The sequence below is a fragment of the Lycium barbarum genome, chromosome 9 (assembly GCF_019175385.1).
Source record: "Lycium barbarum isolate Lr01 chromosome 9, ASM1917538v2, whole genome shotgun sequence".
NCBI classification, from domain to species: domain Eukaryota; kingdom Viridiplantae; phylum Streptophyta; class Magnoliopsida; order Solanales; family Solanaceae; genus Lycium; species Lycium barbarum.
In genome coordinates, this window is record NC_083345.1 from 123,547,821 (window position 1) to 123,563,382 (window position 15,562).

Consider the following 15,562-nt stretch of genomic DNA (forward strand, 5'->3'; position numbering starts at 1 on the left):
TTCATCACCTTTTGAAACTTTGGCGCAAAGAAAATCACAATTTTCCCCACTAGAAATACACAAAACAAATTTGAAAACAAGATATATAGAGAAATGAAATTGGTTTGGTCTCCTGACAAAGCATCTAAAGCTTATCTTGATACGGTTAAATCGGTAAGGCTATCGTTTCCATTTTTGTTTCCACGAGTATATGTAAAACAAAATTCATAATTTAGAGTTAATGAGTTCGTAACAGATGTTATATGGTGAAGAGTGAATTAAAGACATTTTCTAGTTGACATTGCCTTTAGATTTTGCTTCATTCAAGTCTTAAATCAAATAAGGAGATGTTATTAACTCGAATGAAGCTACTTTTTCATGTTTTCTTGTCTTACAATTTTGTACTAATTTGGTCAATTTAGAATGGATGTATTATTAACAAACATTCTATTAAGGAGCATGGTTTTGACTCTTCTATGTGGTATTCATTCTCGTTTAACTTTTGAAATCACATCTAGTCGTGATCAAATCATCCGGCAAAATTCAACCATTTACATGCTTTATTTCCCTCATTTGTTTCTCATACCTCTATTGAAACAGAATGTTGCATGTTCTTTCATCGATTGGTTATTCCTCTTATGTTCATATGTTTTTTCTAAGGTCGGAACACAACTCGTATCTCTATTGTTATAGAATGATTTCACATTTTTTCATCGATTGCTTATTCTTCTTCGTTCATATATCTTTTTTTTTCCCCAATATTTATAAAATCTAAGTTGAGAGCCCAATAAGACGACTCGACTTCTTCCAAAGCCCACCCCCATTCCTTCTGCTTACAACAATCCAATAATTTCTCCAAGTAAAAAAAAAAAAAAAAAAACATTTCATCGTCTGATACCAAACAATTTTGATGTTATTTGACGTACAATAATTTCTATATGCAGTGTGAGTCGTTACAAGAATCCAACGTAGCGGAATTAATCTCAGCCATGGCTGCCGGATGGGACGCGCAAATGATCGTAGAAACTTGGTCACGAGGCGGCATTACATCAACAAGCATAGGTCTCTCTAACGCAATTCACCAGACAGGTGGTAAACATATATGCATAGTCCCAAATGAAGACTCAAAAAATGAGTATAAATCAATTATGGAGGAAAAAACAGGAATGTCACCGGAAATTATTATTGGTGAGCCTGAAGAAACATTGGAAAATTTAATTGGGATAGATTTTTTGGTGGTAAATTGTGAAAAAAATGATTTTTCGAGGATATTAAAGGTGGCTAAATTAGGAAATAGAGGGGCAGTTTTGGTATGTAAAAATGTGAGTTCAAGAGTTGTAACGGATTTTAGATGGAAAAGTGTACTTGATGGAAGATCAAGAATTGTACGGTCTGTTTTTTTGCCTGTTGGAAAAGGATTGGATATTGCACACGTGGGACCCACCGGAGGAAAAAGTGGTGGGGCCCAAGGGAAGATGGAAAGAAAATGGATTAGAAGATTTGATAGAGAATCTGGTGAGGAGTTTGTGATTCGAAAATGATTATTTTATTTTATTTTACAAGTGGTGTTCGAGTCAGTTTGCGAGGATGTCGACTAATTCTTCATGTACCTGCTATCAATGTTGCTCAGACTCTTCAGAAATATCAACGGGTGTGTGTCGGATACTCCAAAAGTATTGCATTTTGAAGAATCCGAATACGGCGACATTTTGAAAACTTCAAGCAACATAGCCTACTACCTCCCATCAGCACGGGTATCGAGTAACTATCACTCAGACTTGAACATATGAAAACAAAAATCACACAGTCAAATTCTTTTGTTTTTGTTTCTTAAAAAATTGTTTTCATTTTTTTTTCTTATTATTTTTTTCTTTTTATGGGGCATTTTTGGGGTTCTGTATATAGATCATTACAAAGTTGACATTGTACTGTACATTTGGTTTGCCAGTTGGGTTTATACTGGTGTGATTTTGTTGACATTGTATTGGACATTGTTTGATAGCATTTGAAATAAAGAGAAAAGTTAGAAGATTGAATTGATGTGCTATGAAAGCTTTACATTTAATTTGTCTTAGTGGAAACATATAAAACAAAAACTTAAGCAGAGCGGAACAGGTCTGAGCAGAGCAGAGCACAAAGAGTTGAAAATAGGTAAAAATTACTATGCAGAGTGAATTAGAACTTCCGCGATGAGAATTTAACTCAGAACATCTACCTACTCTAGTATCATATTAAGTTGTTAGGTGAGGCGGTCACACACTTCAACATTTATGATAGTTGATCAACAAAGAGCATTTAACATACTCTTGCTTACTCTTTGTGACTGTCAACAAGTCATTCTTGGTATTCACAATGTAGTAGCCACACCACTAAAAGGTTGTAGTAGGGTGGTAAGTACCTCTCTAATCCTTATCTAGAGATTTCAGATTCGAGCATGGAATCTTATGGTAGAAAGCGCTTTACCCCTAACTTATCATTCTAATCAAAGAATAAATTATGAAGATGGTGATAATGATAGCCTATCATTTTCTAAAACCTCCAATGATCTCACTTAACTGATGAGAATATACAGTAAACATCAGATTGCGTGACGTACTTGCTGTAAAGAGAAACACACACTCAAAGAAAGAAGGAAATAAGAACCATTTTGCAGCAGGTAAGTTAACTTCAACATGCCCTCGTCTTGACCAAAATTTCAGAACGTCGTGTTGACATACTAGTGTCCGCGTTCAGGGCAAATAATTTGAACGCGCTAGACACAAAATATAAAAACAGAGTATGTTAAACTCAAAAAGACTCTGTAATCTGCCAACAACATCTACCTAAATTCTTATCACATAGCCTTTGTTCATGTTCTTAGAAACAATGGATTATTAGTGGTTACAAGCCTATAAGAATAACAATAACTATTTGATCTGAAAAATGCTATAGGCTAGCTAATACACGACGTCTTAGCTGGATAAAAAGAAACAAAAATATGTGCCCCGTACACATGGACCATTCAGCCACATATGAATTATAATCGACAGCAGAAGAAACTATAAACCAGAGTTTCTTCAGTAAACTTTTGATTTCACAAACCCATCATCCGTCGAGCTTTCTTTTTATATAACATAGACTTGCTTTTCATGCAAAATTCTTTTCCTTCCCCATAACAGCCCTGAAATAGTACAAAAGTATTTTAGGGGAGTACTAGATTACAGATACAGAAGAATTGTGAAAATGGGAGTTGCAAAAAATAAAATGGTTGAGAGTTCTTACAACTTGGAAAGCTTTCTCGCAAGCCCATCAGAAGGTGGTAGCGGAGCATATGAAGCAGCGTTAATTATTTCCTGTTTCATCACACCACCAGAAGTGGTTATTTAGTTTTCCTCAACAAGCATCACAGGCAATTAAGGACAACAAGCAAAAACATTCTACGGCTCATATCTGAAAATATCATAGTTTGTCTATACTCCATACCCAACTGTGCTTATATGTGGTTCCTTGTCCTTGTTCTACCTCTAGGCGCTAGATTTAGATTGAATAAACGCACCAGTCCGAGAGAATCTTAATTAGAGTTTTCTTTTGCATAGCATATCTTTTACTACCTTTGTTTGAAAATAGCAAATACACGCAATAATACCTGAAATTTCCCAAGCAATTTCTGCTTTTTGGCCACAACATCTTCAAAATTATTCCTAGAAAACAAATAGAGCAGGATAGTATTATTCCATGGTAAAGGACAAGCAAGAGAAACCAAGAACGAATTGGAAATCACTAGAGATCAGATTTTAACTCTTGTTTTCTAGTCTTAGTTGAAGTAAGAACAAGCTCCCCATCTTTGATCCGACTCTTTTCCTGCATGGCCATCAGAATTTCATTTTCCTATAGTAAAGTGCTAAAAAAGGAGGGCTCGATGTCCAGATTGGACACAACATAGAAGCAGTTCATTTATTTTTGACATAGTAATATCAGAACCAGCAAAGATGTTTATAGTTAAATCAATTGAGATATGAGATACAATATGGCTTGTTTTAAGTCTTATAAAACTTAGATTCTCTAGTACTAGCATATGGAATTATACTTATGGATGAGAGAGGAAGAACCTAATAAGTTGTCTTGACTAGTGGCTCTGAGCCTCTGAGGACTGGTTCAATTGGTATTACAGCAGGTACAGCCAGTCAAAAGTGTGAGGGCGGAAATACTTCTATTTAATTATCTACTACATGCTTCCTCTCGTGCAAGCTGATCCTTAGTTAACAGGCATTGGTGAGATTCGAATACAGAACGTCTACCTGCTCTGATTCCATGGTTGAACCGCATAATCACTTCATCTAAGAGTTAATCTTGTTAAAAGAGAACACCTTTATCTAGTTATTCTAGGTCTGCAACACTTCTTTTACGCTAAAATCTTTTGACAGCACAGCCTTAAATAAAGAGAAAATATCTCTCTGTCAGATCGTAGAAATTGTTTGATATTTTGCTAAGAGTAATAAAACAGCTGAGTTGCACCACCTCACACCGAGACTTAAAAGGGAACATTTCCTAGGAAAATGCTTCCAAGACACGAAACTCGGCTTGCAACAGAACCCCTCAAAATCACCTAAAAGATATGTGCTTTCTGAAAAATGGCAGAAGCAGAAGCATGCACCATGAGAAACCATTTTTCTGGGAAATTAAATTAGATAATCCCTTTTTCTTTTCTTTTTTGTGTGTGTGGTGGGTGGGGGCGGCGATGGGGGGATTTGACAAGGGCCAAGTTCCCAACTAGCGAAGACAGCTAAACATAGACATCAGAGATAGTTCTAGTCCCGCTGACAGGGATCAATTAGAACAAGGATTTAAATAAATATAACTAGTAAATACTTTGGAGGAGCAACAGGGGAGTGCAACAATATGAGCATTATTATTAAGAGCAAGATGGACATTATATGTGAACTAATTTAAAACACATCTGCCACCTTCCAAAGAGAAGTCTCATACTAGTATCTCCAATTCTACTAAAGCATATTTTAGAATCCAAATGATGTGAGAGAATACTTGAACACAAGGACAGAAATGGTAAATCTTAGTGGAAGTGAGATTAAGGGGTTTCTTTCATGGCTTCACCCTTTTTCACCTTCAGCAGGCCCACCACAAAATAAGTTGAAGTGAGATGTAATTCTAAAGAGCTACTGTTGATTGCTTCTGTAAATCATTTTTTTCATTTACATTGTAATTTATTTGAGACATAGCCAACCCCGACTTGTTTGGGATTGAGGCGTAGCTGTTGTAGTAATATATTTGAAACACATTGGCAAGGTATTTTGGCATAAATATTTACTTTTAAGTCAAATTCCAGCCTTAATTCTAGGAGACAAGGATGTAGGATATCACCCCCTCAAAATCCTATCCCTAGCCATCTCCTTAGCATGATGCTGAGGTGTTTAAAAACCATATGATCTTGTATGTGAACAAAACAATTCTGACTTATCTTAATGTTGCCAGAAGCATATGCCCTTAACTCAGAAAAGATGAGACTTGACTTGAATTCTAAAAGTAGGAGAAGATGTGCAAGTAAGGATGTAGGATATCACCCCCTCAAAATCCTATCCCTGGCCATCTCCTTAGCATGATGCTGAGGTGTTTAAAAACCATATAATCCTGTATGTGAACAAAACAATTCTGACTTGTCTTAATGTTGCCAGAAGCATATGCCCTTAACTCAGAAAAGATGAGACTTGACTTGAATTCTAAAAGTAGGAGAAGATGTTTCAATCGGAAAACTTGATCAACCACTCCCCCTTTCCCCACATGAAATACACCTGGAAACACCCTTTTAACAATATTTCCTGACAGCTCTCTATTCATCTTTTTCCTTTCATTAAAACCAAAAGCTATAACTTGAGGGTGGTTTATGGTACGAAACCTCACCCTTCCCTGTATTCTATGATCTGAACATTTCATTTCTCGGGAAGGATACTAACAGTACTTCCGACAATCTTCTCTTTTGCTTTTTTTTCACGAAGCTAATTCTTAAGTTAAAGTTGTAGGAATCGATAAGGTCACCAAACTGACCAGATCACTCACCTTAGTCAATGTCCTTTAATCCAAACATTAGAGGACCATAAATAACTTTGTCGTGCTGAAAGACTAGGTTATAGAGAGAGAAAGTTAGTCAAGGAAATGTCAATGTGAAAGTAGCCACATTATGTTCCATAGATGTTCTCTGACTCATCATATTTGTCATATCTATTCTCTCAAGTGCTTGCAAATAACAAAAGGAACAAAGAGGGCTACAACTATATTTCTGAAAACTAAGATAAGAGTTAAAATTAAGGCATAGTCATTCAACCAGAGAGCGTACAATCGACACATAAACAATAAAGATTCAAAGGTCTAGTTTTCCTTTTGTTTAGGATTCAAAGGTCTAGTTTATTCCACTTGAACTTCCTTTTCTCAGTAAAATTCGAAATGCAAATATTCTAAGAATTTTTTATTAGAGAATGATATTTTATTAAACTGAGTACCAAGAAAGTACTGCAAAAGGAGTATTGCATCTTCAAGAAAATAGCTCTCAACACATAAATCATAAGAAATTATTTTATTTCTATGATGAAGTCAATTTGAAATAAAGAGAAAGAATGGGAATCCGGAACTAATTAAAAGCAAGATGAAGAAAAGCACAGAGACCAAGTTTCAAGTGACATTTCCTCAAGGACATAATGTTAAAGATTAAAAAAACTAACCATGAGCATGATCCTCTCCCTGACTCTTTCACTCAACCAATCAGCATTTTTGACATCAAGCTTCATAATAATTTTTGTGCCAGCTGCAGATAAATACAAATGTTTTTTGTATAGCATTTAGGGAAGAACTACTTTATCGGGAAAAAAAATGTCAAGTCAAAGAAATAACAAACCTGTGTTAATACTTCTAATACGATTTTTGCTTGCTGCAAAAGGAAAACAACTTCATTGATATTTACACATATAAAAGTCAATGGAACTGCTTAACATATTCTTTCAAACAAATCCTTACGTGTGCTGGTATTTTGCTTCTGAGCTCCTTTCTTCTTTTTCTTCGCGTTCTTCACGTTAGGCTTGTTTGTCTTACCCTTTGTGGCCGCTACACAGAATAACCAATTTTCTCAGACATATGTGCCGTCTATGTTGTCCGATATTGTAAATCAAGAATAAATCTACCTGCATTAGTATCTTCTGTATGACTTCTAGTGTCAACATATCCCGCAAAGCTCACAGAAACATGACCTGTGTGTGAAGGTAACATTGAGAAGAAAGCAGACCAACCATACTTAATGCAAATATCTAAATTTTAGTTTTAGGCAAATGCAGTAATCTAGTCGAGTTTTGGGCTAAAAACATCCCTGAAATATGGGCCTAACTTAAGTTACATCCTTGTGCTATAATAATGAGCAAAAAACATCCCTTATCTATCCCAGAAGTTGTAATATTCATCGTTCCGTTAGTTTTTTGTCGAGAAACTAACGGCTACCATCAAAACGTATGCTAAGCACATGACTTTTCCCAGAGATGTTCCTGTAGTGTCCTTTTTGCAATAAATCTTGAGCTATTCCAGTCCGTTTGGTGGTTTCAGGTGATTTGAATTCGAAGAAGAAGGCAGTCCATCATTGAAGCTCGATCGAAGCTCAAGTTCAAAAAATGGGATTGCCGCAAACGATCTCCAGTGAATATTATTGCAAAGATCGGGAACTCTTGGAGAGTTCATATATGAAATTTGGTATGAAATTTGGTGAAGGATTCGGTGTTTTGTTTGGGTGAATTTGTTGAACAAGATGAAGAATAATAATGTTGAATTTCATAAACAGCCTCAATTTTCAGAATTACGATTTTATACGCTCTTCAATTGAATTTTTATCTCTTTCGACAAAATTTTGATTTAGTCATAATCATTAATCCTCCTGCCTCTAGGAGTCTGTAATAAAGCTTTGGTATCACAAAAAATATGATGGTTTAGAAGAGTCAGTATATGGTTTCTCTTCCCAAATTTTAGGCTATTCAGAATGAAAGAAAAGTCCACTTTATGAAGTTATAGCTTCACTTAAGGCTGAAGAAGATCAGTGGGATTTTTTTTGGGGGGTACTTGGAACACGTTTGGTTGTAGTTCTGTTAGTTTCTTGACAAAAAACTAACAGAAGGATGAATATTACAACTTCTGTGATAGATGAGGGATGTTTTTTGCTCATTATTATAGCACAAGGATGTAACTTAAGTTAGGCCCGTAGTTCAGGGATGTTTTTAGCCCAAAACTCAATCTAGTCCAATTTAGCTCCAAAAATTTACCAAATTAAACTCTCAATAAACCAAAAGCGAGGAAATAGTGCTAGATATTTTGGAGCTAAATCAGACTGATTAATGCATATGTTTAAAAATATACTTCTTTGCCATTTTACAGAGGATAATTGCAACTTATCATACTCTTAGTGAAGTTTCCAAATATCTAAATTTCAGTTTTAAACAAATGCAATAATCTAGTCCAATTAAGCTCCAAAAATTTATCGAATTAACTTGCAATAAACCAACAGTGCCAAAAAAATTGTGAAGGAGGGAATATAATTATTAATTTCAAAGAAACACATTAATTAGTCTGATCAAGCTCCAAAATGTCTAGCACTATTTCCCTTCACGTGATTCAAACCAAGTAAACTTCAACTAACATTCCAAAATATACTTTTTCACCATTTTACAGAGGATAATTGTAACTTATTATACTCTTCGTGCAGTTTCCACATATCAAAATTTTAGCTTTAAACAAATGCAGTAATCTAGTCCAATTTATCTCCAAATATTCATCACATTGACTCTCAATAAACAAAAAGTTCCAAACAAAGTGGTACGAATAGAGTATAATGCGATTACAACTACGAATCAAGTAAAATTGAGTATAACGTAATTATAACTGAGAATCAAGTAAAATTGAGTATAACGTAATTATAACTGTGAATCAATTAAACTTGAGTATAACCGTAATTACAACTGCGAATCAAGTAAAATATACTTATTCACCATTTTACAAAGGATTTTGCAACTTATAATACTTTTAGTTGCAGTTTCTTAATATCTGAGCTTTATTTCTCAATCAAATGCAGTAATATAGCCCAATCTAGCTCTAAATATGTACCAAATTTAACTCTCAATAAACAAAAAGCACCAAACAAATTCGGATGAATTGAGTATAACGTAAGTATAGCTACGAATGAAGTAAAATTGAGTACCACATAATTATAACTACGAATCAAGTAACATTGGGTATGACCTAGAACTACGAATCAAGTATAATTGAGTATAACGCAATTACAACTACGAATCAAGTAAAAATGGAGTATAACTAGAACTACGAATCAAGTAAAATTGAGTATAACGCAATTACAAGTACGAATGAAATAAGATATTGAGTACCACATAATTATAACTACGACTCAAGTAACATTGGGTATGACTAGAACTAGGAATCAAGTATAATTGAGTATACCGCAATTATAACTACGAATCAAATAAAAATTGAGTATAACTAGAACTGCGAATCAAGTAAAATTGAGTATAACACAATTATAACTACGAATCAAGTAAAATTGAGTATAACACAATTATAACTACGAATCAAGTAAAATTGAGTACCACTTAATTATAACTACGAATCAAGTAACATTGGGTATGACTAGAACTACAAATCAAGTATAATTAAGAATAACACAATTGCAACTACGAATCAAGTAATTTTCGGAATAGGTTCATTTCCAGTAGAATGAGTTCGTTCATTTCAAATAATCTGGTCCAATTTAGCTCTAAAAACTAATCAAACTAACGCTCAATAAGCCAAAAGTAACAAACAAATTGCGACAAGATTGAGTATAACGAAATTATAACTGCGAATCAAGTAATGCATTTGTTTAAAATTACACTTCTTCACCATTTTAAAGAGGATAATTGCAACGTATAATACTCTTCTGCTGTTTCCAAAATATCTAAATTCAGTTTTAAACAAATGCAGCAATCTAGTCCAATTTAGCTCCAAAAACTAATCAAATCAACACTCAACAACTGCGAAGCAAGTAAAATTGAGTACAAAATACATATAACTGTGAATCAAGTAAAATTGAGTTTGAGTTATGGAATATACTTCAGAGGTATTTCCGGAATAGGTTCATTTCAATTAGAATGAGTCCGTTTGATCGAACTAGCTCCACAAATTTATCAAATTAACTCTCAATAAACCTAAAGCACCAAACAAATTGGTACTAATTGAGTATAACATAATTATAACTGCATATCAAGTAAAATTGAGTATGAGATACGGAAATGTACTTAGATTTATTTTCGTAACAGGTTCTAACCAAATGCAGTAATCTAGTCCAATCTAGCTCCAAATATTCATCAAATTAACTCTCAAATAAACCAAAAGTACCAAACAAAATAAGTATAACACAATTATAACTGCAAATCAAGTAAAATTGATTTTTGAGGTACGGAATAGGTTCATTTCCAGCAGTGGAATGTACAGAGGATAATTGCAACTTATAACGCAGTTTCCAAATATCTAAATTTTTTCGTTTCCAAATAATGTAATTATAACTACGAATCAAGTAAAATCGAGTATAACGCAAATATAACTAGGAATCAAGTAAAATCGAGTATAACGCAAATATAACTGGGAATCAAGTAAAATCGAGTATAACGCAAATATAACTTGGAATCAAGTAAAATCGAGTATAACGCAAATATAACTAGGAATCAAGTAAAATCGAGTATAACGCAAATATAACTAGGAATCAAGTAAAATCGAGTATAACGCAAATATAACTAGGAATCAAGTAAAATCGAGTATAACGCAAATATAACTAGGAATCAAGTAAAACTGAGTTCGAGGTAATAGAATGTACTTAGCGTAATCTAGTCCAATTTAGCTCTCAAATTGGGACAAATTGAGTATAACACAATTACAACTGCTAATCAAGTAAACTTAAAGAGCAATCTAGTCCAATTTATCAAATTGGGACGAATTGAGTACTCCCTCTGTCCCAATTTATGTGGCATACTTTCCTTTTTTTAAAAAAAAAAAAAAAATGTCACATTTCTATATACAGAAACATTTTAACTTTACGAGATATCCGAGGCTTATTTTGAACCACTAACTCCTTTCTTAAACTCCGTGCCTAGTCAAATGATGCTGCATAAACGTAAGTAAAATTGAGTTGGAGATAGTGAATATACTTAGCGTAATTTTGGGAATAGGTGCATTTCCAGTAGAATGAGTTCGTTCATCAGCTTGAAGAAGGTAATTATATACCGCCGGTAATCTTCGTGGAGCTGTTTTCTTCTCTAGGTAACTGAAATCCGATAATTTCGACGACGCAAACCTAACGCCGCTCACGGTGGCGCGTGGGAAGATCGAGCGCGTGACATTAATGCTTAATAATTGCCTGGCGATCTTAGTGGTTTGCTTTAAGATTGCTGCCATTTTAGGGATGAAGAAAGGCTTAAACCCTAGGGGACACCAAAAGATCCACTATTTTCAAGCTTATGTTTTTCAATATTTTAAATGAACAAAATGTCAAAAATGCCCTTAAATTATATTAAATTGAACAAAAATATCCCCCGTTAATAGTTCGGTCTAAAAATGTTACTTCTAAAAAATATTAACTCATAGACAAAAATAGATAATTTGACTAAATTACCCCTAATTAAATAGACATTGAGATTTGATCATGTAACACTTAATAGGGACAAATATGAGAAAGTAAGGTTAATTCTTTCTTGATTTGCTAAGTGATATTTTTTTTTTTGATTCGGAGGGAGTAGTTTGGTTCAAATATGAAGGACCCTATTATTTCTTAATTGGGTTTAATATATCTTTTTAAATATAATTATTTATTCTCTTTTTGAAAAAGGGTCAGATTTGTCATGTACTCTCACAAATAGGCTATATTTTTCCGTTGTTATACTCTTTTAATATATTTGCTCCCGTCATTTAACTTTAGGGCACTATTTGCTCATGTACTCTATGTTTGGTCATATTTACCCTCCGTCTGTTAAATGCCCTTTTCCCGCCTTTATTTCTTTACGTTGCTCCTACGTATAATTTTTTTTTCTCCCAATTTAAATTTAATTACAATTAAATCCGACCCACCCATTAAATCTGACTCTGTAATAAAAATAAACCCAACTAGCTCCCCCACCAGCCACTGAAGCTCGTTGACATGGAGGAAGCAGGACAAGTTACTAAAAGTTGAAGCTTTAGTGTTATGTCATCCTATATTACTCCGTAGTTGTCTCAGTAATGCTTTCAATTAGAGATTGTACTAGTTTCCTTCTGGCAAAGTACTTCAAAACACCCCTAAACTATACCCAAAATGTCGATATCACACCTAAACTATATGAGCGACTTATTACACACCTTAACATCTTAAAAGTGAATTTAAGACCACCCTGCAAGGTATTATACCACTTTCACAGCGTGTGGTGTTCCACACGCGCATGCCACGTCAGCGCCACGTGGAAATAAAATAAATTTTATTATTTTCAGTACTTTTTCATTTTTCTTTTTAATTTGCACTATTTTCTTTTTCCTTCTTCTCCATTTCACCCCCACCACCCCGCCTACCCCGCGCCCCACCCCGACTCCCCAAGCCCTTCATGCTTCACTGCTGCAACCACTGCTCGTCCTCTCTGTCACTGCCAAGGAGGAACCACTGCTATCAACATTAGATGGCAATAGATTTGCTATCAACGTTACATCAATGGAAATTTCACAAGTATACCAATGGAGGATTGTTGCTTTGGTGGTGGATTTTGACCGGGGAGGGGGAGGAGAACGGCGGTGGGGAGGGAGGGGGGAGGGTGGTGTTGGTGAAATGAAGAAAAAGGGTTTGGGGGTGTAGGGTGGCGTGAAGGTATAGGAGAAGGGAGGGCGAGGTGGCAGTGGCGGTGGTTTGAAGCTGGAAGAGATGGGGGTGGCGTGGGGTGGGGTTGTGGGAATGGAGGATTGTTGCTTTGGTGGTGGAATTTGACCGGGAAGGTGTTGGTGAAATGAAGAAAAAGGGTTTGGGGGTGTAGGGTGGCGTGAAGGTGGAGGAGAAGGGAGGGCGGGGGGCAGGGGTGGTGGTTTGAAGCTGGAAGAGATGGGGGTGGCGTGGGGTGGGGTTGTGGGAATGGAGGATTGTTGCTTTGGTGGTGGGTGGCGTGAAGGTGGAGGGTGGAGGAGAAGGGAGGGCGGGGTGGCAGTGGCGGTGGTTTGAAGCTGGAAGAGATGGGGGTGGCGTGGGGTGGGGTTGTGGGAATGGAGGATTGTTGCTTTGGTGGTGGGTGGCGTGAAGGTGGAGGGTGGAGGTGGAGGAGAAGGGAGGGCGGGGTGGCAGTGGCGGTGGCGGTGGTTTGAAGCTGGAAGAGATGGGGGTGGTGTGGGGTGGGGTTGGGGGGGGGCAGTGGTGGTGGAGGAGGAATAATTTAAAAAATATATATTTTAATTTTGACTTCACTTGCCTATTTTTGAATTATAAATTTTATTTATGCCGCATCAGCTCTGGAGGGGTAAAAAATATCACTTTTAAATATATTAGGTGTGTAATTGGTCGCCAGGATAGGTTAGGTATGATATCGACATTTTGGGTATAGTTTAGAGGTGTTTTGATGTATTTTGCCTTTCCTTTTTTGCTTGTAACATTGATGCCAAGAATATACAGTGGCCTAAACCCCTAGGGCACCCAAACCTTTACTCTTTTCAAGCTTGTTTATTGTTTAATTCTCTTTCAATGAAAGAATTAACAAAATATACTTTCTTTTTTCACCACAACTATTAAATATTTTAAAAGATATTGTCAACCATAAAAGATTAAAAAAAAAAAAAAAACATTAGCAATATCATGTTGAATATCTTTCATTTACTTTTGAACATGTTAATAGTTAAAAGTTCAGACTAAATATAAAATGTGTTAAATTTTTTATTTTTTTTTAGGTTTCTTACTCGATGTACGGTAATTGTTGTTTTACAATGAATAAAAGTTATTGTTCCGAGTTCAACTTGAAAATAAATGTTTTAATCATTGTGTGTGTATATATATTTTCGAATTATCAACCGAGGTTCGATACGCACTTTGAGATCCCAATTTGTTCAGATTCACTTTGCGTAAGGCTAATTAAAGGGAAACACATTCCCTGCAGGAATTCTTTCATTTTCATGACTCAATGTGACACGTACAGGGGCAAATTTATGTGTAAAAAATGGGTCACGTGAACACATGGTCACCCGACTAAATTCGGTATACTATGTGTATAATTCTTATAAATATATCTAATATTAACTGAAGGAACACATGGTCAAACTAAACTAAATGGAGCACTGGTTAGGCTCTAGACTCAAGTGCTCAAGGTTGAGAGATCGAATCCTTGCATTATTGCTGCACGTTCTATTCCTTTTATTTCTTCATTTCCCTTCTTCTAATGCAAATAAAAATGTAGTGCTTGAGATTTGAACTTGGAACCTGGTAAATTTTGAACCTCTTAAACCTTCGAGCCAACTTCTAGTCTTTGGGCTTATTGGATTCAAAATTTATCTATGTGCATAAAAAATAAAAATATTGCCACATATATAGTGTGTATTTGTCGAGGGGGTTCGGGCGAACACCTTTCCGCCCCTGATGGTGAACCCATCCTCTTAAGTTCCTGGATTCGCCTCTGGAGACGTAGTGAAATATACAAACCTAATCATGATTATTTAATGTATATTTTTAACATTATTAAATCACTTAACTAAAATAAGTTATGTTGATTTGGTGTAAACGAACATATAACTATTTACCCCTAAAGGATCTTATTTATAGCACCATAATCGTCGGAGGAATGTTAATCTTTGTAGTGTATATCTTTGTAGTGTATACACTTCCATTCCTTTTTAGGCAGAAATATACTACTAATCTAGCTATTATATCATTAATAGCACATTACTCTGTCGGCAACTTTCAACTATAAAATCATCAAATTTTTCCCTATAATTTTGTATATTCTTTATATTTTCTTGAAGTGAGGGTTTGCTTATAGACAATGAAAAATGGGACGATGAATGTTTTGATCATCAAAATTCAGCTTACTTTTAGACGTAGAACGAATTGGGTATCGATTTTTTTTTTTTCCATCAGATTTTGTGTACTCGCTTTAAATCCTTACTAATCCAAATTCTCCTCACGTAAGGCTCATCAAAGGAAAAAACTTTCCCTATCAAGAATTTTTTCATTTTATGAGCTCAAATCCGATATATTTAGTACATGTTTTGGATCCTCGAGTAATCCGAACTTGCGATGCATAAAGACTCATTAAAGGGGGAAACGCTTGTAATGACAGTAGTGAAAAACACATCGTTGCCTTAAGCAAAATGTCATAGACTGTTAAACTATTAAATTTTGTATGGAAACGTTAAATTATTACTCCTTTATATTTACGCTTTTGTATGAACATGTAGAGTTGCCACAAAAGGAATATAGACGGTGCATATTTTGATATTACAACTACTACGTCATGTAACCCCTTGCTAACTTGGGCAATTGGCTACTTGGATAATTCAACTGACCTTTGTTAGTAGATTTTTTTTT

General features: G+C 35.2%; 2 protein-coding genes across 2 annotated transcripts; one reads left to right on the forward strand and one right to left on the reverse strand.

The window, feature by feature from the left end:
• LOC132608738 (uncharacterized) lies at positions 1 to 2,003 on the forward strand. The gene is made up of 2 exons (XM_060322471.1): positions 1 to 153; positions 924 to 2,003. The coding sequence occupies exons 1-2, from the start codon at positions 94 to 96 to the stop codon at positions 1,518 to 1,520; spliced, it is 657 nt and encodes a 218-aa protein (XP_060178454.1). The 5' UTR covers positions 1 to 93; the 3' UTR covers positions 1,521 to 2,003.
• Positions 2,004 to 2,785: 782 nt separating this feature from the next.
• LOC132609841 (uncharacterized) lies at positions 2,786 to 11,498 on the reverse strand. Its single transcript, XM_060324007.1, has 9 exons — positions 11,193 to 11,498; positions 7,146 to 7,211; positions 6,982 to 7,068; positions 6,863 to 6,895; positions 6,690 to 6,772; positions 3,758 to 3,819; positions 3,605 to 3,659; positions 3,241 to 3,311; positions 2,786 to 3,139 (listed from the first exon to the last, which is right to left on the reverse strand). Exons 1-9 carry the CDS (start codon positions 11,437 to 11,439, stop codon positions 3,106 to 3,108), a joined length of 738 nt encoding a protein of 245 aa, XP_060179990.1. The 5' UTR covers positions 11,440 to 11,498; the 3' UTR covers positions 2,786 to 3,105.
• Positions 11,499 to 15,562: the final 4,064 nt, after the last annotated feature.

Bases quoted from the DNA above. Each gene is read 5' to 3' on its own strand.
- LOC132608738 (XM_060322471.1), top strand. From the start codon at position 94: ATGAAATTGGTTTGGTCTCCTGACAAAGCATCTAAAGCTTATCTTGAT. The intron at 154-923 runs GTAAGGCTATCG...TTCTATATGCAG, and splicing joins ATCTTGATACGGTTAAATCG to TGTGAGTCGTTACAAGAATC.
- LOC132609841 (XM_060324007.1), bottom strand. From the start codon at position 11,439: ATGGCAGCAATCTTAAAGCAAACCACTAAGATCGCCAGGCAATTATTA. The intron at 7,212-11,192 runs GTATATTCACTA...CTTCACACACAG, and splicing joins TATTCCCAAAATTACGCTAA to GTCATGTTTCTGTGAGCTTT. The intron at 7,069-7,145 runs GTAGATTTATTC...TATTCTGTGTAG, and splicing joins TACAGAAGATACTAATGCAG to CGGCCACAAAGGGTAAGACA.